This window comes from Xylocopa sonorina, chromosome 7 (assembly GCF_050948175.1).
Source record: "Xylocopa sonorina isolate GNS202 chromosome 7, iyXylSono1_principal, whole genome shotgun sequence".
Taxonomy (NCBI): domain Eukaryota; kingdom Metazoa; phylum Arthropoda; class Insecta; order Hymenoptera; family Apidae; genus Xylocopa; species Xylocopa sonorina.
The window spans coordinates 13,534,443-13,555,537 of record NC_135199.1 but is presented as its reverse complement, the minus strand read 5'-3'; the positions used below and the strand labels follow the sequence as shown (position 1 = coordinate 13,555,537).

At 37.2% G+C, this 21,095-nt stretch overlaps 5 protein-coding genes across 6 annotated transcripts in view; 2 read left to right on the top strand and 3 right to left on the bottom strand.

The window, feature by feature from the left end:
- Rept (RuvB-like helicase 2 rept) overlaps positions 1–21,095 on the bottom strand; it is a 63,530-nt gene that overhangs the window by 9,612 nt on the left and 32,823 nt on the right. The gene's annotated exons all lie outside the window — the stretch shown is intronic.
- Positions 712–2,446, top strand: Rtca (RNA 3'-terminal phosphate cyclase). Its single transcript, XM_076897492.1, has 7 exons — positions 712–864; positions 951–1,068; positions 1,135–1,459; positions 1,550–1,691; positions 1,776–1,915; positions 1,987–2,140; positions 2,216–2,446. Exons 1-7 carry the CDS (start codon positions 823–825, stop codon positions 2,432–2,434), a joined length of 1,140 nt encoding a protein of 379 aa, XP_076753607.1. The 5' UTR covers positions 712–822; the 3' UTR covers positions 2,435–2,446.
- Positions 2,612–4,555, bottom strand: Alg11 (ALG11 alpha-1,2-mannosyltransferase). Its single transcript, XM_076898067.1, has 7 exons — positions 4,302–4,555; positions 4,012–4,244; positions 3,716–3,933; positions 3,370–3,654; positions 3,033–3,292; positions 2,812–2,946; positions 2,612–2,742 (listed from the first exon to the last, which is right to left on the bottom strand). The coding sequence occupies exons 1-7, from the start codon at positions 4,529–4,531 to the stop codon at positions 2,655–2,657; spliced, it is 1,449 nt and encodes a 482-aa protein (XP_076754182.1). The 5' UTR covers positions 4,532–4,555; the 3' UTR covers positions 2,612–2,654.
- Positions 7,005–15,269, top strand: Atp7 (copper-transporting ATPase 1). Of its 2 annotated transcripts, none has more exons than XM_076898671.1 (13): positions 7,005–7,094; positions 9,090–9,472; positions 9,567–9,847; positions 9,928–10,149; positions 10,233–10,462; positions 10,545–10,734; positions 10,804–11,037; positions 11,146–12,016; positions 12,103–12,689; positions 12,757–12,960; positions 13,039–13,259; positions 13,328–13,492; positions 14,676–15,269. In XM_076898671.1, the coding sequence occupies exons 1-13, from the start codon at positions 7,036–7,038 to the stop codon at positions 14,827–14,829; spliced, it is 3,801 nt and encodes a 1,266-aa protein (XP_076754786.1). In that variant the 5' UTR covers positions 7,005–7,035; the 3' UTR covers positions 14,830–15,269. The 2 variants fall into 2 exon arrangements, with proteins under 2 accessions (XP_076754786.1, XP_076754785.1); XM_076898670.1 differs by lacking the exon at positions 7,005–7,094 and adding an exon at positions 8,554–8,620.
- On the bottom strand, positions 15,816–16,675 carry LOC143425157 (uncharacterized). The gene is made up of 4 exons (XM_076897714.1): positions 16,506–16,675; positions 16,237–16,430; positions 15,989–16,146; positions 15,816–15,915 (listed from the first exon to the last, which is right to left on the bottom strand). Exons 1-4 carry the CDS (start codon positions 16,621–16,623, stop codon positions 15,870–15,872), a joined length of 516 nt encoding a protein of 171 aa, XP_076753829.1. The 5' UTR covers positions 16,624–16,675; the 3' UTR covers positions 15,816–15,869.

Below are 21,095 nucleotides of genomic sequence, written 5' to 3'. Positions count from 1 at the left end.
AGTCACCACAGAGTTCATTGTCGCGTCGATTATTTTTGCTACCCTGACAGGCATTTTGGTTGTTATTAGCTAACAATTATAGTTACTGAAAGCCATATATATATTTTGTTTTTCGTCATCAAAAGTTCATTCAAAAGTTTGAAAGCTCTTTTCCTATTCAAATTCCACAATACGTAGTAAATATATAATGTCACGCGGCGCAACTGACATTACAATGTTTTTACTGTGACAAAGTTTTGTTGTCAGCATCTATATTTCAATAGATTTATTCTAAATTTCCCGCTTTACAAGTAAGAGAGAGAAAGATATATAAGAAAGCTATAAGAAAGAGTGAGACAGATTATACAGACCCTACTGTAGAACCCGTGGCGCCATCTCTGTGAAAAGTGCTCAAACTGGTCGCACAGCGTTATCGACAGGGAAGTGAACTACTTCGACTAGTGGCGCCATCTCTACGACAGGCGCGGAAACTATTCGACGAGTAGTTTCAGCTCTTTCCACAGAGATGGCGCCACGGGTTCTAGAGGAGGGTAGTCATCGTTTGTCTCATTCTTTCTTATAGCATCTTTCTCTCTCTTACCTGTGTAATCCTGTTAATAGCCCTGTGGCGTTACGGAACTTGGGGGCGCCACCGAGATACGCTGGTGCCTTTTCAAGTATTATGCGGTTCGATGTGTTGTTTGGGTTGTAAGTTTTTCAGGAGAATTCACACGATGCAACGGTGTCATTTATGTTGAAGCATTTAGAAGAGGAAAAGAGATTAGAGTCGAATATAATTTCTGCGTACTTCTCTGCACGTTCGATTAAATAATTATTCGTACGATGTCCTCTTCGATGCTTATCGATGGAAGTTTAGGCGAAGGTGTACGTTTTGTAAAAGTATTTTTATTATACAAAATTTATTGATTAAAATGAAAATTTGTTAATGCTGAGGTTTCCTTTGGATTTAGGGCGGTCAAGTATTAAGGATAGCCCTTTGCCTGAGTGCGTTATACAAAATTTCAGTTAAAATTGACAATATACGGGCGGGTCGTCCGAAACCAGGACTTGCCGCACAACACTTAAAGGGTATGCTTCTATTAGTTAAAGTGCAATGTGATCGACATCGTTAAGTTTAACGAGATACAATTGCAGGGGTTGAACTGTTGAAAGATATGTGCAATGCGGAAGTTTACGGAGCACACATAGGATCTACGAGTTTAGAATTTAAGCCCGGTCAATTGAACGCGCACAAAAAGCATACATTTTTTGTAGATACAGGAACAGCTGGTTGTATTTGCTTATTGGCTCAAGTAGCTCTGCCTTGTGCTCTTTTCTTTCCGCAAAGGGACGCGGTTACGTTGATACTTAAAGGTGGTACAAATGTTCCTATGGGGCCGCATATAGAGTATCTCACAGAGGTATTAAAACCGTTACTTAACAAATTTGGAGCTGATTTTTATTTTAAAGTTATAACAAGGTATATATACTTGATTGTGTTCTTAAGATTTTGCCAGAGTTTATTGATATTTTGTATAAAAAAACATTAATCTTTTAATAATGTATGGAGGGGTTATTATCCAAAGGGAGGTGGAGAGGTACATTTGTGTATAAAACCTGTGCCAGCCTTGTATGCGATCACATTAACCGATTCTGGAATTCCGAATGAAATATTAGGATGGGCATACGTTGCAGGCGTTGTTCATATTGGTGTATGTATCTTTCAAGTTTTCTATAGTATCAAGCATTTTACTCCTGTAAATAGTAGATTAATATATTCAGCTTACTCGATATAGGAAGCACATAAAATGGCAACCGATGCAAGATCGGTTTTAACCGAAGGTTTGAGTAAACGTAACATTCCAGTGCCACCTATAAATATTGAAGTCTACAAAGAGGATAGATCCGTAGCTGTTGGAAATGGATCTGGCATTAAGTAAAATTTAAATACTACAAAAGAATGGAATTTTGTACAGCATGTTTCTAGCAGAGTCTTAATCATTATAGCATATTATGTACTACCACTAGTGGATGTATTTTTGGTGGTTCGGGATTGGGCTCAGGACGTCAAGAAAAAGTAGCTCCAGGTATACAAGCAGCCAATGAAATTTTAGACACGATATTAGCAGGGTCTTGTGTTGATGAGCACGCGCAAGATCAGGCATGTATTTTCATGCAAGAATTGTATGTATTTTAATATCACGATATAATAATGAAATTATTTGGTATGTTCTAGTTAATAATATTGATGGCTTTAGCCAAAGGTACTTCTAAAATTAATCTAGGAAATAAAAAGCTTACCTGCCACACTGAAACAGCTATAAAAGTAGCAGAGATGATGTTAAACCAATTTAATCTCCGTTTTAAATTGTGTGAAGATAAAAATGATAAAGGCAATGTATCGTATACTTTAGAATGCGAAGGTTGCGGATATGATAACAAAAATATAAGATAAATTACGATTGTACGTTTGTACTTATTGTAATAAATATTACTTAAATGCAAATTCCATATGTATATATATCTTCTTCGTTCTTACTTTTATCTTATCGATTGTACGATTGAACGAAATATCCGTTCCGTTAATGAATAACTATAACTTTCACTTTTTTATAAAAAGAACAGGAACAAATGAGAAAAAATATATTTTATTTTATATAAAGTTCTGATAAAGATTATTCTTGTTTTTGCCTAAAACATGGTTCTATCGTTCGTAAGAATTCTTTCGTAAATACTTCGTCTGAAAATCGGTTCACGGATGCTCTGAAAGAATAATTTATCTCGATTGATTTTGTAAGTGCTTATAAAATTTTTAGATAAAATTAATAATACCTAGCAACCATTTTAATGGCATTTCTCTCTTCTGGATGCATGTTAATAATATGTGACATTATTTTTGCGTATTCTTCAGCTTCTGTAGCCAGAAATCCATTTTGAGATCCAGGTTGCGTTTCTATAATATCGGCTCTGTAATTTACAGCATGTTACAATTATATATTTCGATAAAATGCATTCTTGCTTTACGTAATTATGTATTCTATTAATTGCTTTACTTTGGACCACCAGAAGCATGTGCAACTACGATTAATCCTGCTGCCATGCATTCAACGATACTGATACCAAAATGCTCATTCCACATTGTATGTAATCCTATCGTTCCGCGTTGAAGTTCTAAGAGAAGTTCTGAATATGATATATTTAATTTAAATTCTACATTTTCGTCTAGTGCAAAATGTTTCGATAAATCTTGCATATCTTTCATACGTTCTTCATCTTCAGAATTACGACAAGAACCAATAAGAATTAGACGAACCTGAAGAGAGCATATAATGTAACACAAGTTTGTGTATATAGTACTTTTTCGTCATTTTATATAAATACTGGACTTACTTTCTCCCAAACTTCTTCTTTAACAATTGATCTAAGTTCATACATGGCTCTTAACATCAACGGATGATCTTTTTCTGGTCTAAATTGAGCAACTGAGACTATGCGAATACTGTTACCCTTTTCATCGTCGCTAAGAAGCGGCATAGACGTTAAATGTTTTACATTGCACGGTGGATAAATTTTATGAGTTCTTAATGGACATTTCCAGATACTGTTAATGTGTTCCTCGGTCCATGAAGAATTGACCATTATAATTTCTGCTCTACTACCGACCAAACCATATATCTGAAGCAATTATTACAAATTACATATGCATGTGTAAGGATTTAATATGTAACATACGTACAAATCCAAACAATCTATAATAAACAAGCTTGGCTGCTGATAAAAATGGATTTCTAGCAATAATTCTCTTATTTGTATGAGAGACAACTCTTCTGTAAACGTGTTTCATCATGTCAGTTGAAATTATAGGATAGTGAGTGTATGTTGCCACCCTGCATCCACCGATATATCTAAATAGTGGATACGTAAATGCATACCCCATAGTATCGATGTAAATATCTAGAACAACAATTTATATGTACGATTTAAAATGAAGAAAATAGTTAAGGGAACTGGTATGAAATAGGAGATCTCTACCTGGTACAAGACTATTTAAAGCTTCGATGCCCAGCCAAACTGACCCTAAACTTTGCCCCAATAGCGTAAAATAAGGGTACATAGAATGTTCTACCCATTTGCGTCTATGTAAATATACAAACTCAATTTTATGTTCTATTTTGTAGTTGAATATCTTCTCTGCTTTATTTAGAATCTGATCAGGATGCGCATCAAGATCCCCAGTATAGATAACTATATGTACATTGGGATATCTGAAAAAAATATTTTGAAACTTTGCATTTTAATGTGCGCGTAATATATTCACATACCTAGTTTGTATTGCACTAACAGCAGCCCATAGTACTCTTTCACCACCAGCACCTGCGTTACAGTAGGGATGAAAGAAACCTACTACGGTGTCTTTGTGTGATCTCTGCGTTTTCTTCTTGGCATATTGTTTTCTCCATGTTATTAATAAAATTGGTAAAACGATAAGCATACATAATACTTTACATATAGCTACTATGAACAACATATTCAATGAAAATATGATACTCATCCTGAAAAAGTACAAATTGTTATACACGTTCGTATTACATATTCCTGAAACTCATAAAAATTATCTATACCGAGACTCACCAAACTTTTCAAATATTTTCATTGATAAACATATAGCAATCGGATGTTTATTTACAGAAAAAGGGGTAACAAAAGAAGGGCTCGACTTTATGCAAAAATAGATGGTTTGCCTTAAATTTACGGTTAACCCTACGATCTTTCAATCCAGTTTTCTATTGCAATCTGTTGTTATATTTTCCTTAGTACTGATGTTTGATGCGCGGATAGGATGCGCGTTAAGGAAGATCTCACGTCTGCAGCACCTACAGGCGCGTCTCCACTAGGATACGAGATCGGAGAACAGAATACTGTTACAGAGTGGAAAATTTTCGCTGGAACTTTTCATCTGTATAATTTCCCAGTAAAAATGACACGTTTCACAAGAACGTTGCTAAACAAGCTATCGTATCTCCGTTATTTTCAATCGCATAACGGAGAAACGAAGGAAATGAGATGTACGGGGAAGAGAGAGAGTGAAAAACGCGGTAATATTATTTCGAAGTTGATTCACAATGCACGCTGTACGCACGCGTGCGCATAAAAAATTCGATCCGGAGCTTCGCCTTTGTATTACTCTGTGACTGAAGTTTAAACACACACTTAGATACCAACAATTCAGTGATCCAGATGCGAACAGAAATCTATTGTCTGTTGTTGCGTGTGCTGTGATAATCCTGCAGTTTATTGTTATTAGAACCGAGTAATTTCGATTAAGCGGAGATACGTTCTCTTTTAGGTTACGTTAATATTTAAATTCAACGATTAATTATGATAATACTCGGCTAGAAAAGTCTGCAAGGGGAAGAGAGAGAGAGATATTGTCCAATCTAATTTGAATTTCGCAATTTGATTTGATATAAATCACATGTTTACATGTAGATTTTCGTTTTCGAAACTCGTGAAATAAAAATATATCCTGACAGCTGTGATCGGTGAATCAAAGTTTCCAAGTAATGCATTTTTTCCCGATGGTGCGTAGTGGGTGTGAAACGGTGAAAAAGTTGAAATATCATTTGAGTTTTTCGCCTTGATGAAAGCGTTTCGTTTCATCTGTACAGCTCATTGGTACGCATCGCTTTTTCTCATGTTTTTCGACTTCTAGTCTACCATATTTAGAGTTGGTAAAATAGTTGTCATTTTTCAGTAACAATTCGATGTTTGCATGTGGTTATTGCATTAATTTAAGGGAATAAAAATAGCGCGAATGAGTAATAGAAATTCATGGTTCGATTACATTTAATCAATTATGCCAAGTAATTTTTAGGATTTTTCCTTGTTGCATTGTATATGTCAATGTCTAGAAACGCTTCATTAATTTTATTACTTTGCCACATCTCGTACCTCTGTATAAATATGTTTCCACACAATTGTTTTAATTATTTAACTTATTTACGAATATTATTTTATAGGAAAGGATGGAGGCAAACGCAAAGCAATTGGTAGATAACAATAACCAGCCTGACAACGTAAATACAAGTAATTTGATACCTGTTACAAGATATTGCCTGGTAAATTTTAACATAGTTTTATTAAAATGAACGTTTTTTTCCATTATTTTCATAGGTGAGACTGATGTAGAACTGCCATTAGAAAATGTACAATCGAGACACAGAAAAGAAGGGTAAGCGCTATGTTTCTTTTATTACCTGGAAAGTTTGTCTAACGCATTATATTTATATTGAATACAGAATGTTCTTACGTTAAAAACTATGTCGTTTTTTACATTCAATCTTATTATTCAATTTTAAGTACATACTATCAATCTTTTGTATTTACATGTATCAATAATGTAGGTGAAGCAGTTAAAATAGAACGAAAGGAAATTGTTTTGCACTTAAAACAACAATGTAATGTTAACAATTGTACCTGATAGCGTTATCGTTTATCTTTAATTATTTAATGGCTGCCAACTTAACAAGGACAACTTTTCCTTACGATTACTGTTTTACCGTTCTTCGTTGGTCTCTCATTTCGTTGTTCAGTTAGTTCGTACAAGGGAATACGTACGCACGCGTCTACAACCAACGAAAGATCATTGAAAAACAGTGCGTATAAATTGATCGAATCAGAGACGTAAATTATCGCGCCGGTAGTTTTAAAAGTCGACCGCGGCAATACTTCGATGATGGAACGTAAAGAATAGAAGAATGGTAAAGAATGGTAAAGAAAGAAGGATCGTATATCGAACGGCACGTTGACTCGCTGTTTGTTTTATTCTCTAATCGAAACAGCGGATAGATCTACTTTCGAAATTTGATCGCGCTCGATTGTTGGTTCGAGCCTGCCAGTGTATAACAAACGTGCTTCCTATGCGCTACACCGAGTAACTCTAATCACGGATCGGTTCAAGAAATGTGCCAGTTACGTTACGATCGTATTAATTATTGAAAGAGAAAAAGACTAATAGCATCAGATATACAAAGTGTAAAATTTGCTCGTGTCGCGATGCGGAAGATTTTAAGTACGTGGAAGTATAAGTTGCTCACTTCTGCCAAATATTTCGGGTAAGAGATCAGAGTATATCTTGAAAGAAAGTATTTATTTTTACGCTTCTCATTTTACTTATAAAGGAACATACAAATCGTGCAGGATCTCGTTTATCTCTCGATACACGAAAGTAGAGCACGCCTTTCTCTCTTATTCAAAGGATACTTGTCCGCATCGTTATTCCCGCAAAAATTATATATGTTCCACGCGTATATTTTATATTCAAGCCAAAATTTATCCAGTCAATTCCCTTTCCTCATCGTTCTCTTCTTTCCCTTATTCTTGGTCTCGCTACAAATGGTAAAAAATGGCCGAGAGAACACGTCTTTAATCGCTGAGCGCTACATGCATATATAATCGAATAACGCCATATAGCGAGGCACGCGTTTTTTCGTTTTCTTTCACTTTCTCCCGACGGGATTCGTACGAGATTTGTTTTCAAAAACAGCACTTTCGCGGAGAAGCCGCGGGAAAGGAAGCACGATAAAAATTTGTGGTTTTTACCAGTTCCTTTCGGGTTTGTAAGAAATTTCTTGCGATACATATATAAATTGGTCTAGCGGTAGATCACGCAGTAGGTTACAATTGAACTCAACCGTGAAGGTAAAGGGAAAAAGAAAGATCGAAGGTAAAGAAAATTCTACGCGACATTTACGTAACATTTGATATTCGAAACAGAAGTAACAGCGGCTAGATGAAATTGAATGCGTGATTAAATACCCAAAAGAGAACTAGCAAGTGGGTGTTACAGAAAAAAGTCGATAGCGAGATCGATAGAATAGAAATAGGTACGTATACCGTGTCCTCTTTCTTTTTTTATCACGGGGCCACGTAACATAGATAAATAAAATTACAAATGCACGTAGTTGACGGAGCTAAATTCGCTAGCAAAAGTTCGTGCGCAACTGTCCGATATCGGTTAGTCCTTGTGGGAAAGTAACGAGTGATTAAACGAGTGTGTGCCGTGAGCAAAAAGATGGAATCGTCTAGTTTGCCGATTAGGTCTTTCCCCTGAAAGTTTATCAGTCGTTCGGTGATATCACTCGCTGCGCTGTCAATCACGTCGTCGCCGTCGTCGTCGTAATCGTCATTAGGACCCATTCGACTTCGCTTGTTCGCTTCCTCGAGAAAGGATCGCAATCTCTGCGCCAGAGATTCAGTTAGATCGTATCTGTATTAACGATGCACCTATCTGTACGATAAAATAGATAAGCGTTCTCGTTCCTTCGAAGAGATTTTTACCTCTCTAATGATGTCCATGGAATACGATTCTGTGTAACATTAAATATTTCGGTTCTTCTGACCTCCGTTGATCTTCGTCTCTTCTATTCTTTTTCTTATTAGACTTACTCCCGCGCGATCCGAATTAGCATTATCATCGCGTTCACGTCGCAACGAGTATTTTTTTTTTTTTATCGCCCAAGGCGATAGTTCGGTCATTAGAAAAATTCCTGGAAGTTGTGTAGTGTAGTATCGTTAGGAAAATGGATGACGATAGGCAACCGTTGATTGGAAAAGAATACAAGTCGGCCAAGTTGTTTTGGTAAGAAGTTCAAATTCAATAACGCTAGAATAGCATTGAATGTCTGTTATCCGATGCCGTTCGAAATAGATAATAATAATCGCCGCGGCATGGTACTTAAATTTTTACGCGTACGTATTACGAACAATTAACGTATCGGTTAGCGATAATATTGTTTCAATTGATACGAAGAACGGAAATGACACGATATTATTCAACGATCTAGAGAGATGCGTATTGTAAGGGCTATTATTGCACACTACACTACAACGTTAATGTAATCTGAACGAGTCGCGCGGTTGCGCAACTCGCGGGTGAACTAAAAAGTTTAGTTCCTTTTAAGATAAGAAACGTACATGTGCACGTATACATGTCTTGGCTATCGATATCGCAAAATTATGCATTTTGCGTTCCACGCGTACAACAACCGTTAATGTTTACCTTTGGGAGGTATTTAACAAGCAGTTCTTAATGATAAGAATATTTTTAGGGACGACATCGAGGACGCCGATTATGAGATTAAAGATCGTTCGAACGGTAGCTCCAGTCTGGCGAAAGTTAAGATCGAGGGTATGAGATGTCAGAGCTGCGTGAAGAATATCGAGGGTACCATCGGTGCTCGAGCGGATGTGCTGAGCGTTCGAGTGCTCCTTGAAGAGAAGCTCGGTTACATCGAATACAAGCCAGAGGAAATTACTGCTGACGAATTGGTCGAAGCCGTGAAAGACATGGGTTTCGAGGCTTCCTTGTGCGAAGACGAGAATGGCTCTATTCAAACGAAACAGAAAACTCTTCCTCTAAGATCGACCGTTAGTACTTGTAGCGTACACGTTGATGGAATGACCTGCATGTCTTGCGTAAAAACGATCACGGGTGAGTAATCCGTGAATTTCCTCTCCTTTCTTCACCTTCTGCAAGATAGGACTGTTGTAAATACCATATTCATTTGACTTTTTCGCTGTTACAGGAGTTTTGTCCGAAAAATCGGGGATAAAAGAGGTGAACGTTAGTTTAGAAGGGAAAGAGGCCAAAGTTTCTTACGACGGCGATGTCGTTACGGCCGAACAAATATCAGCGTTCATCGACGAAATGGGTTTCAATGCGTTCGTTAAAGAGATAAATGGTAAAGTGCTCGAGACGGATTTGTCGTCGAAGAATAGTCCCGCGCAAAACGGGACACTGCCGTCGCAAATGAATGGTGCTGGTGACGTAAAAGTTGAAACGGCGAAATGTTTCTTGCACGTGACGGTAAGCATGCGAACAGACGAAACGCGATCAGTGTTCGCGTTGTTATCTTGCGACCTTACGGGACGGTTTGTTTCTCAAAGGGAATGACCTGCGGTTCTTGTGTTGCTGCCATAGAGAAACACTGTAAAAAATTGTACGGTGTGAACAGTATCTTGGTAGCATTGATGGCGGCCAAAGCGGAGGTCACGTATGATCCAGATAAAATAAGGGCTCAGGATATCGCCTCCAGTATATCCGAGCTGGGTTTCCCTGCCACTTTACTCGAGGAACCCGCGACCGGCGAAGGAGAAGTCGAATTGAAAGTAAGATTTCGATCCGATTCGGAGGATCGCTTCTTTCGTTTGATCAACATTTTATGACGTTGTAGGTAATTCTTATTTCGTAGATTGCAGGCATGACGTGTGCATCGTGTGTAAATAAGATAGAATCGTCCGTAAAGAAATTGCCAGGAGTTTATTCGGCTGCAGTCGCGTTAGCAACCCAGCGTGGTAAATTCAGGTACGACGTGGAGAAGATTGGCGTCAGGGACATTATCGAATGCGTTAACAAATTAGGTTTCACTGCAACCTTATTCAGTAACAGAGACAAGGAAAACAGAGATTACTTGGATCAGAAGTAAGCATGTGCGGTTTCTATAGTGGTCGAACCTGTTTTTCAAATAACTCGTTACATCATATTTTTCTTTCTCTTTCTACAGGGAAGAGATAAACAAGTGGCGGGCAGCGTTCTTAGTTTCTTTAATATTTGGCATACCGTGTATGTTAGCCATGACATACTTTATGGTAGTTATGTCCGTTGGTGAGAAAACGCACGAGGATATGTGCTGCATAGTACCTGGTCTTTCTTGGGAAAATCTAATTCTCTTTATATTTTCTACACCAGTACAGGTAATTTTGAACATTCATTTCTTTCCGATTGGAAAATCAAATTGAAACGTGACGGAACGATCCTTGCAGTTCTTTGGTGGCTGGCATTTTTACGTTCAAGCATACAAAGCTTTGAAACACGGCACAACCAATATGGATGTTCTAATTTCCATGACCACCACGATATCTTATCTGTATTCGATTGCTGTTCTTACAGCAGCCATGATAATGCAGGAACACGTTAGTCCTCAAACATTTTTCGATACTCCTCCAATGTTGCTAGTATTCATCAGTTTGGGAAGATGGTTGGAACATGTCGCAAAGGTTCGATATTTTGTCTTGTCTCGTTTTCCTTTACTTCGCGATTGCATTCGTTCGTCCAGCTGTTTTATAGGATAAGGTAAATGAATGGTAAAATGAATTTTTTTTCAGGGAAAAACTTCAGAAGCGCTATCGAAATTATTATCATTAAAAGCAACGGATGCGGTTTTAGTTGTATTGGGCCCTAACAATGAAATATTATCGGAACGTTTAATCAGTATAGATTTGGTGCAACGCGGGGATGTATTGAAGGTAGTGCCAGGTGCCAAAGTTCCAGTCGACGGTAGAGTTATGTCAGGTAACTCTACTTGCGACGAAAGCCTAATTACCGGCGAAAGCATGCCAGTGCCCAAAAAGAAAGGATCGATCGTGATAGGCGGTTCGATCAATCAAAATGGTCCGCTTTTAATTACCGCCACGCATACAGGAGAACACACGACGCTGGCACAAATTGTACGACTGGTCGAAGAGGCACAAACGAATAAAGCACCTATTCAACATTTAGCCGATAAGATCGCTGGTTACTTCATCCCTCTGGTTATAGCCGTTTCTGTAGTAACATTGATCATTTGGATAATAGTGGGATACGTAAATATAAACCACTTGCCAATCTCGCACAACGACCAAATTAATAAACATGGGATAAACAAGGAAGAGATTATATTCCAGTACGCGTTTCGAAGCGCTCTGTGCGTATTGGCGATAGCTTGCCCGTGCGCATTAGGATTAGCCACGCCGACTGCTGTTATGGTTGGGACTGGAGTCGGTGCGTTGAACGGTATCCTTATAAAGGGTGCTGAGCCATTGGAAAATGCGCACAAAGTGAAATGCGTTGTGTTCGATAAAACAGGTACGATAACGCATGGTGTGCCAATGGTAACGAAAATAAACATTTTTGTAAGTGAAAAAGTTTGCTCGTTAGCAAAATTCTTGGTGATTGTCTGCACAGCCGAAACAAATAGCGAGCATCCAATAGCGTCGGGTGAGTTATTGGCGATATTTGTATTTCTAATTACTGTAGATTGGAGCGAACAATTTTTAGCAAGTACTCTTTTTTTCTTTATCAAGCGATTGTCCGGTACGTGAAGGAAACAATTAATTCCGAGTCGACTGGACAGTGCACAAATTTTCAAGCAGTCGCCGGTTGTGGACTTAAATGCAAAGTGTCGCACATTTCGGCCACGTTGGCCGATGCGCTGAAATCTGAGAAAATTGTTAATTACGTGAACCAAGTAAAGCAATTGTCTTGCGGAAGCTACACTTTAAATGACGTATCGATCGATGTTACATCAAACGCGAGCGCGAGTCAAGAAAGACAAAATATGGATTTGGAACTACTGCTGAGTCCAGAATCCCACAGTGACCAAACTAGTCCTGACGATGTATACGAGATTTGCATCGGTAACAGAGAATGGATGCGAAGAAATGGTATCACTATTCCGCACGAGGTGGAGTTGAAAATGGCTACCGAGGAGGAATTAGGTCGTACTGCTGTTCTGGCAGCAATAAATAATGTATTGGTGGCTATGATCAGCGTTGCCGACACTGTTAAACCGGAAGCCCACCTGGCAGTTTATACTTTGAAAAAAATGGGCTTAGGAGTTATCCTTTTAACAGGAGACAACAGAAAGACTGCTGCTTCTATTGCCAGACAGGTAAATTTCATTTATAATTTTCTATACATTATCCGTCTATGTATATATTTTTGTTTAATTCACGTAGGTTGGTATCAGTAAAGTGTTTGCAGAGGTGTTACCTTCGCATAAAGTTGCTAAAATTCAACGTTTGCAAGATCAAGGTTTAAGAGTTGCAATGGTAGGCGATGGTGTTAACGATAGTCCTGCTCTGGCACAATCAGATGTTGGAATCGCAATATCATCTGGTACAGATGTTGCTGTAGAAGCTGCTGATGTAGTCCTCATGCGAGTAAGTTGAAGAAGATCGCGCTTTTCTTTTGCCGTTTATATCTGTGTTATCCAACGTGTAATATGAGCAACGTTTTAGAATGATCTTTTGGATGTTATTGCGTGTCTGGATCTATCGAGGAAAACAGTTCATCGAATAAGGTTGAATTTTTTGTTTGCTAGTATTTATAATTTGTTGGGTATACCCATCGCTGCTGGAATATTTAGTTCTTTCGGAATCTTCCTTCAACCGTGGATGTCGTCGGCTGCGATGGCGTTAAGTTCAGCATCTGTAGTTGGCAGTTCTTTGTTATTAAAATTGTAAGTATCAAATGAAAAGGTTTTAAACAGTAAAAATAATACGTTCTTCTTTACTTCCGTATCCGTAGGTATCGTAAGCCGACAAAGGCCAGTCTGGAAACAGCAGAATATTTGTCCGCAATGCACGCCTATTCTACGGCCAGGATGATCGACATGGATGCGATATCTCTTCACCGCGGTTTAGACGATTCTGTGTTACCGGTCATGCACAGATCAGCGTCGACGCTGTCCAGGTATGCTCAAGCAACTTCTAAGCTTTCAAAATTTGTACGGATTGGTAATAATCCCTCTGCTTAATGGAATTACAACAAACCTAGAAATTATTATTGTCTTCTTCGTCGTAATATACATACTAATACCAAGGTGTCAGATTTATTGAACTTTTACGCGCTTGTTCTTTATTATTAACACTACTAATACTGTATAATACTTGGCCAAAAAGAAGAATACGTTAAAAATGATTAGTTCAATTGAATGACTAAGTCACAATATAAATCTTTTTTATTGTATCGCAAGTGAATAAAAACGGTTACGAATTTTAAATCACTTTAATGAAGACACTTTTTTAATTAAATGACAAGTTATTAAAATATAGATGAATTTTTCAAACAGTACAAGACTGATTAGAAACGAATTTTACCAAAGAGATTTTTCAGTAGTTATTGGTATGTTCTATTTAAAAGACAGTTGATCTAGAACATTTTTAACTATATCCTACCAAATTGTAAATATTACGCTAAATGTAAGCAATTAATATTAAATAAGATACATTTTTCTATATGTACATCGATTTCAGCTACTGTAAGAAAAAAACATTTTGTAAATAAATATCTTTATTTTTTTAATCCAAGAATTTGCTTGTCGTTCGATCTTCAATTTTTCTATATTTCTGCATGTTCTTCTACAATATTTATTTCCTATGATTTCTATGCTAGTTTGAGATTTCTAATGTTGCAGCAAGTACTGAGATGACGCTGCTACTACTACTAAATCTTTCTACTAATCGCTAGAGTAATGTTTTACAATTATATCACTTTTCTTCTTTAGCTAATTTTGCAGTGTATCCAACTAATCTGCTTCAATCACAGCAAGTAGCAATGGCGAATGAAGTATGTTGTAACTAATTTGGTTATTGGATTTATAATTTATGTAACACTTCGAAGCACCTTCTCTCTCTTCTGATGCTTATGTGACTACCCGTGATTATTCATTTTTGATGTAGCATTTAGTTTTATTAGTTTTATTTTATTTATACATGTACATAAAGATTAAAATTAAAACGTATGATGCAATTAAAAAAAATTGATAACAATCACCTTTAAAGTAAAGAATAAGGTAATACGTATTCTAATTCAAACAGTGATGCTGTTGGAATAAATATAATAATATCTTTTCTGTTATTGAATTCAATTGCAGGCTATTTAGAAGATCTAAAGATGATGTAGAAGGTCGGCTCTTAGGTGAGGATGTTGATGAAATTGATTTAGTATCTGATTTTTCTGGTTATCGAAAAAATATAAAGGATCATACAGACATAACAACTTTACAACATTATGATAGTCCTTTATAACTAGTTGTTAAACTTTCTGTTAAGTTTGAAGTGAAACTAAGCAAAGGTAAATACTCAGTGCGAAGAATCAAGCATTGTGGTGCCTGTACACATTTATTTTTTTCTATAAAGTTTATCAATAGTATTATCATATTTATGTCTTTCAATAACATGAAATGAAATTGTTATCGACTTTTTGTACTACAATGTGTTTTGTACTTAATATGTAATAATTTTACACGAAGTATGCGATCTTTATCATATAAAAAAAGGACAGTACTACATATTTACATATACACTTTAATAATATTTTGAAAGTGACAGATGAATAGGTCATGAGAGCGGGACCATATCTTGATTTTAATGTGTATAAACTTAAAACACATTAAAATTTATCAAAATATATATTTCATTTATTTCGATCAATGAATTTTTTCGGTCAATAAAGTTTTAAATTGCCAAAACAAAAAGAATGGAAGTCGATTCATACTACTATATTTAACTGCGTTTTTTTACTTAGTTTAAGTATTCTTAATAGATACCTTTTTTATAAGAATAAAAACTGATACACATGTACGAGCAGAACAGCATTGTATAAAGTAACTTGTACATTTTAATATACTATATTATATTACTTTTGTATTTAAAAAGAAAAAGATGTGCGTGTATCTTCAAAGTATTTTCAATGCTTACCTAGAAAAGATATTCGACTTATGTACATATTTTTTGTGTGCTATGTATATTTACTTCAAAGATGTATATCAATGTAAAATAAATATTTTATGTATATCTATATGTATATGTATATGTATATGTAACTGCATATCTTACAAAAGTTAATTGGACAGCTGTTTTCTGTTCTTGTTAAACTCCACAGAAAGAGGTATGTCTGTTATATAGGAAATATTCATAATAAAAAATAGAATCTAGAATGTACTTGTATTTGTATGCAAAATTGTAGGTGTTTCAGTTTATTTAATTAATCGTACGACAAATAATATTAAAAATGTTTAAATGGGGCATGAATATAAATTATAAAAATGATACGAAATATTTTAACTCTATCTATAACAATTAAGGCACTTGTTTCGTTCCTCATAATCATACCTGTGGAGAAAGAAAGGGGAACAATGAAATTGCGACATCCTCTAAGTAAGAATTAAAAGTTAAATCAACTTACACAGGCAGAGAACAGTTTTGGCAAAATAACTCTGAGCAAGAAATACACTCGGATAGGCAAGTATTGCATAAAACTTGATCGCAATAGGAACATTTACTAAACATGCTTTGATCGATCACTCTAGTGCATTCACAAAGATCGTATTTTAATTGAGTATCCTTGGGAGGAGCACGGAAAAGAAAATGATGTTAACCTTGCAGCATGTATCGATTATTATAGGATTAATAATTGTTAAACGAGTGGCTTACCTGTATGGCTTTATCGATTCCTAACAATTCCAATTTACCGTTTAGTACCATCTGTTTCGAGTTACGTTCGTTTCTGGATTTGGAAGGGGACGGTATTTTCGATGATGGTACATCGAGAGGATTCAATTCCGTGGAAGAATTTAATTTTCGTGATAGCGTTTTAGCGCCTTCTTTTAATAAATCCATCGTTTTACCTATACAAAGTAGAAAGAAAGGTACGTTATGTCATGTTAGTGTCGTTTGAATTTTTTTCAATTATAACCTCCTACCGTAAACATTTTTCATTCGTTCCTCGCTAGACACGCCGTTGTCTACTTCTTTTTGGCCTACGTGCACCTTTAACTGGGGCATTAAATTATCCTCGAAGGGATGCGGTCGTTTCGGCATTCCTTAATTTAATTTACCACCGACGACAATTCTAGAAGAACGGACAGTTTAAAATGGTCGCAACAACGTCCCGCGATGTGTATTTGACAACAATAGATCCACATGGTTCGAATCGATGCGTGTGTGTCCGTACATGTATCTATTTCAGCTTGCACAGTGTTATACTTATGCAACTGCTCCGACAGCGTGGTAAACTCTACAGTAATAGATATATGTGTAACCTGCATACATGTAAATACATTGTGATCCGGCAATTAAGTTTACGACAAAATTAGTAATATTTGTTTATTAGTAATGTTGCATTATTATTATTTTTATACATATTTGATATTGGCCATCAACAAATATGTTACAATTTTCATCTCTTCACATATTCTCGTGTTTATTCGTTTGCTTGGAAACTAACGATATTATTTTATAATAATACATAATAATCCATAGTCATTGCGTGGCAAGTACCAGTAGTATTCTTTAGTACAATAACTGTACATTGTATTTGTAGCTCGCTGTACAAGTAAACTATGCGGAAAGTAATCGGATAATCGAATGAAATTATATATTCAACGAAACAGAAGCAAACGAGAGGAATGCAATCAAAATTGATTGTATCTGTTAGTGTCGGTGATCGTTACTTTCTGAAACAAGATGAACCTATCTAGGGTATAACGAGGCGAAGAAAAAGAGACTGTATAATTAATTCGTAGGACCGTGAGATACTCGAATCGCAGTATGCGTATACCATGGTTTCGGGAGTGGAACATTTAAGAAAGAAAAGAGGCTATTTCATCTCTACACGGATCAAAGACATTTTAGAACAGGATCGTTTCTATTCTTTCTCTTCTCCTTTCTTTTTGTAAAAAAATAGCTTACTGCAAGTGCATCGATTTTAATGCAAATCCCGAATTTCTTTGAACACGACCGCCCGGTATTTATGATTATTCTATAGCTCGCCGCGCAACGCGGGACTTTTTAGATGTGGATAGTTGATTTCACAATCGGTTAACTGCTTAAACTTTTAAAACAACTTGGCTGGGATTTGCGTCTCTTATGGCTACGTCTTTCGAGTAACATATCTATTTGGTATTTTTAGTTTTATGAAAAGTACTCTCTTTCTCTCTCTCTCTCTCTCTCTCTCTCTCTCTCTCTCTCTCTCTCTCTCTCTCCCTTTCCTTATTAATATTTTATCGATTTACGTAAAATCATTTTATTGGAAATCATTTTAGGATCCTGTAACTGTACGTGGGAAACGTAACAATACCCGAATCGACGTAACCATTCTTCGCTAAAAGTATCCATTGATTCGAAAACTAAGCGACGTGTTATTATAATTTCGTCGTGATTAGTATACGGTCGAGTATCTGAATCATTGCTGTACGCAGGCATCCGTCGCATCGATCAAATACTTCTATGTACGTATTACATCGTCGTTCCATTCCTCGGAGAAATTCTTCATGAAAACCGACCGAGAAAGTGTCAGTTTTTTTTTCCAGAGTTGACGTTGACGTTATCCGATTTTTAACTGCCAGAAATTTGCATGGAAAACTGGATAATGATGTACGTATATAGTTTTGTACGATCGGTTCACAGTAGAATTCCAACGGGAGGCTCTAATTCACGCGCAGGCAAGTCAAGCGGAGATACAATAAGAAATACATTTCGGTAAACACATTCTCGGACTCACAGCCGTTATTGTCGGTTGTCATGGACGTTACTAAATACTCGGTACATACAACGTACAACTGGCAAATCGAATCGTTGTACCCCTGGGATCCTTTAAACAGAATATTGATTATGTATCTTTGATATGAACTGTTTCACTCGAAAGTCGCAGGTAGCGATACGATCTTTCGTATGCGCATTACAATCGGTGATAGATGCGTGCACCTATATTTTTTCTTCAAGAATTTTCGTACTTTTCAAGATTCTCATTCACTCTCTTCTTCCTCCCTCTCTCTCACTCTCTCTCTCCCTGTTCTAACAGTTAAGCGGTTCTGAGATTAATCATTATTCCGACACAGCAAAATTTAAATTTAAATAATAACGTAACTAGTAACACGAAACACTTTTAAAATTCCATTTTTCTTAATAACGATAAATTTATAACGATAATTCGTCGAATTAAACAGATTGCGAAAATTATTAGTGAAAGACTTCACACGAAATACATATAATCGATACTCAGAATCGAAGCTCGCTTGCACGAGACACGACTCGTGGATCCCTCGTGTACATTTCGATTTTGACTCGATCGACGGGACACGTTGATATTAAAAAGTGCATCGTCGGATCGCACAATTTCTCCTTACTTTCCACAAGTGCAAAATGAAGATCGTTGGTCTCCGTCGGATTAAAAGGAATTGAAAGTTTTACTCGCGGAGTGCGTGCGCGCGAAGCTGTACGATTTGTTTCGTTCGCAATGTCTTTTGCCTTTCGATGTGGTTTGAAAATTAAAAAAAAATAAATGACAATTATATAGAAAATTTGGAAGAAACGATATTCCACACTGTATGGTATCGTAATTGAGCAACAACGCGAAGAATATTAAACGATACGAGTGCAAAGGAGTGGAATGGAAAATTGTTGTCAACTAAAAGATAGAGAACGTTAGATATAGCGTGGAAAGAAGCGTCCCCGGGGATGTTGCCAATTTAATTTATTTACAACAGAGTGAAACTACAAATTCACGTGTTTGCTAAAGTTTGCTAACTAATCGGACGTTGTTTAGTCGCGGTGTTACATACGCAGTTGACGACCGTGCAAGATCGAATTGGCTAATGGTGCGCCGACTTACATACTTGTGCCAAGCAACGTTTCTGTTTTGGGACAATGTTCATTTCCCTCCTTACGAATTATTGCCATACGTCGTTCAGAGCCAAATGGAAGAACATTATTATACGTGGTACGATTGCGGCAACTCGGTGTCGGCCTTCTTCCGTTCCTCTTGAGAAAGAAACATTGCCAATACGTAAACGAACAAGGATGAAATAGTTTAACGGACTCGAGTGGTTAATTGGAGCGGTTAGGGAGAGCTCGAGAGGTTTGCGGATATTTCGATTTCGTGCAGAGAGAGCGGCAAACGATAATAATAGCGAATGAGACGAGAGTGTTGCCAGCTGGTAATTAGCCGTGTTCCAGCAAAGACAGCTCGGATTCGCGCCTCAAAGCGAACATTGTTCGTGAACAGAATAAGTTAATGGTCAACGTACGTGGGGCGGGCAATCTTCGAGTTTCGAGCTTCGTTCCTTGTCTCGTTAATTCTTTCGTTGTGCACAGCATCGTCCGTACAGAGATGCGGATAAATATGCACACGTCAGAAGCACGATAATAATCAATTAGTTCAAGTCTCGAGCGACGAGAGAGAATATCTTACAATAGGTATTTTAATATAGTCACTAGGCGCCACGATGCATCGCTGCAACCTTCCTACCCTATCTACCATTCGACCTATCCGATGTTAGTTGTATGTAGAAGCGCGTCGGTACGCTCGAATGCTCCGTATCGGCGTCGATTAACGTCGCGTTCTTCGAGCACGTTCTGGAACGCGGAGAAGCGTAAGTAAGCGGAATAAGAGCGGCAGGTATCTGGTGAAACTGTACAACATATAATTGTTCGTAATGAGAGAGATTTGTTCTATTCCGTTAGGTTAGGTTACCGCGATGCAAATTCGAAGGCACAGTGCGCTCGTGTGTGTCCTTTTAACGAAACGTTAACAAGTAAAAACGTGCGATAAATTAATCGATTGCAAATCGCCTTATAAATTGTATCAAAAATGTCTATTTGCCTAGCTTAATGCCTTAAGGATACGGTGGTGGGAATTTTTTTTTTTAATAATTCCTACAATTCTATGCACAGTTCTGCAGCCTTCTGCTCACAATCTCGTCTCTATTTATCAGGAAAAGCACGCATGCCCTCTGTGCGCGCAGGCGAATCTCGTTCAAACGTTATCCTCCGGATATCGAAAACATTATCGATCGAGCAATAATCATTCTACAACTGAATGGTAAGTAACGCGAACGATTTACGCGCTGATTAGTGTATTCGCGGCAACGGATCAAATAAAATTAACAACACGGTGTACAACAGCGTATCCGCGATACCCTCGCTAATAAAGTAATTTTACAGATCGTTGGCAATCATATGGTATACGTATGTACAAAGATGTTGACTCGATAAACGAAATAAACGATAACGTACGAAGGGAGAGAAGGGTCGGAGCGCAGGAAGATCGAAGGCATGATGTCGCTCGCCGGCACAGAGTGACGTGAGGCAAAAGCGAGTCGAAAAATAAATCGGAGACACGTGAGGGATAGCGAGTATTACTTATTAATTTGTCGTCGAGCGATACGCGTGACAGATACGCGAGGAGAACGCGCTCCTCACGCTATATGCCCGATTACAACGTAAAAGCCATAGACAGAAAATAGTCCCGAGCCATTTTTATACTCGGCACTTGATCCATTCACTCGTGTATT

Coding starts and splice junctions, on each gene's coding strand:
- Rtca (XM_076897492.1), top strand. CDS start 823: ATGTCCTCTTCGATGCTTATCGATGGAAGTTTAGGCGAAGGT. Junction 1,069..1,134: donor TGCCGCACAACACTTAAAGG/GTATGCTTCTAT, acceptor ATACAATTGCAG/GGGTTGAACTGTTGAAAGAT. Junction 1,692..1,775: donor CAGGCGTTGTTCATATTGGT/GTATGTATCTTT, acceptor TACTCGATATAG/GAAGCACATAAAATGGCAAC.
- LOC143425157 (XM_076897714.1), bottom strand. CDS start 16,623: ATGCCGAAACGACCGCATCCCTTCGAGGATAATTTAATGCCCCAGTTA. Junction 16,431..16,505: donor ACGAATGAAAAATGTTTACG/GTAGGAGGTTAT, acceptor TACTTTGTATAG/GTAAAACGATGGATTTATTA. Junction 16,147..16,236: donor GAATCGATAAAGCCATACAG/GTAAGCCACTCG, acceptor GCTCCTCCCAAG/GATACTCAATTAAAATACGA.
- Atp7 (XM_076898671.1), top strand. CDS start 7,036: ATGCGGAAGATTTTAAGTACGTGGAAGTATAAGTTGCTCACTTCTGCC. Junction 7,095..9,089: donor ACTTCTGCCAAATATTTCGG/GTAAGAGATCAG, acceptor GAATATTTTTAG/GGACGACATCGAGGACGCCG. Junction 10,150..10,232: donor AAGGAGAAGTCGAATTGAAA/GTAAGATTTCGA, acceptor CTTATTTCGTAG/ATTGCAGGCATGACGTGTGC.
- Alg11 (XM_076898067.1), bottom strand. CDS start 4,531: ATGAGTATCATATTTTCATTGAATATGTTGTTCATAGTAGCTATATGT. Junction 3,655..3,715: donor ATTATAGATTGTTTGGATTT/GTACGTATGTTA, acceptor TAATTGCTTCAG/ATATATGGTTTGGTCGGTAG. Junction 2,743..2,811: donor GCCATTAAAATGGTTGCTAG/GTATTATTAATT, acceptor TTATTCTTTCAG/AGCATCCGTGAACCGATTTT.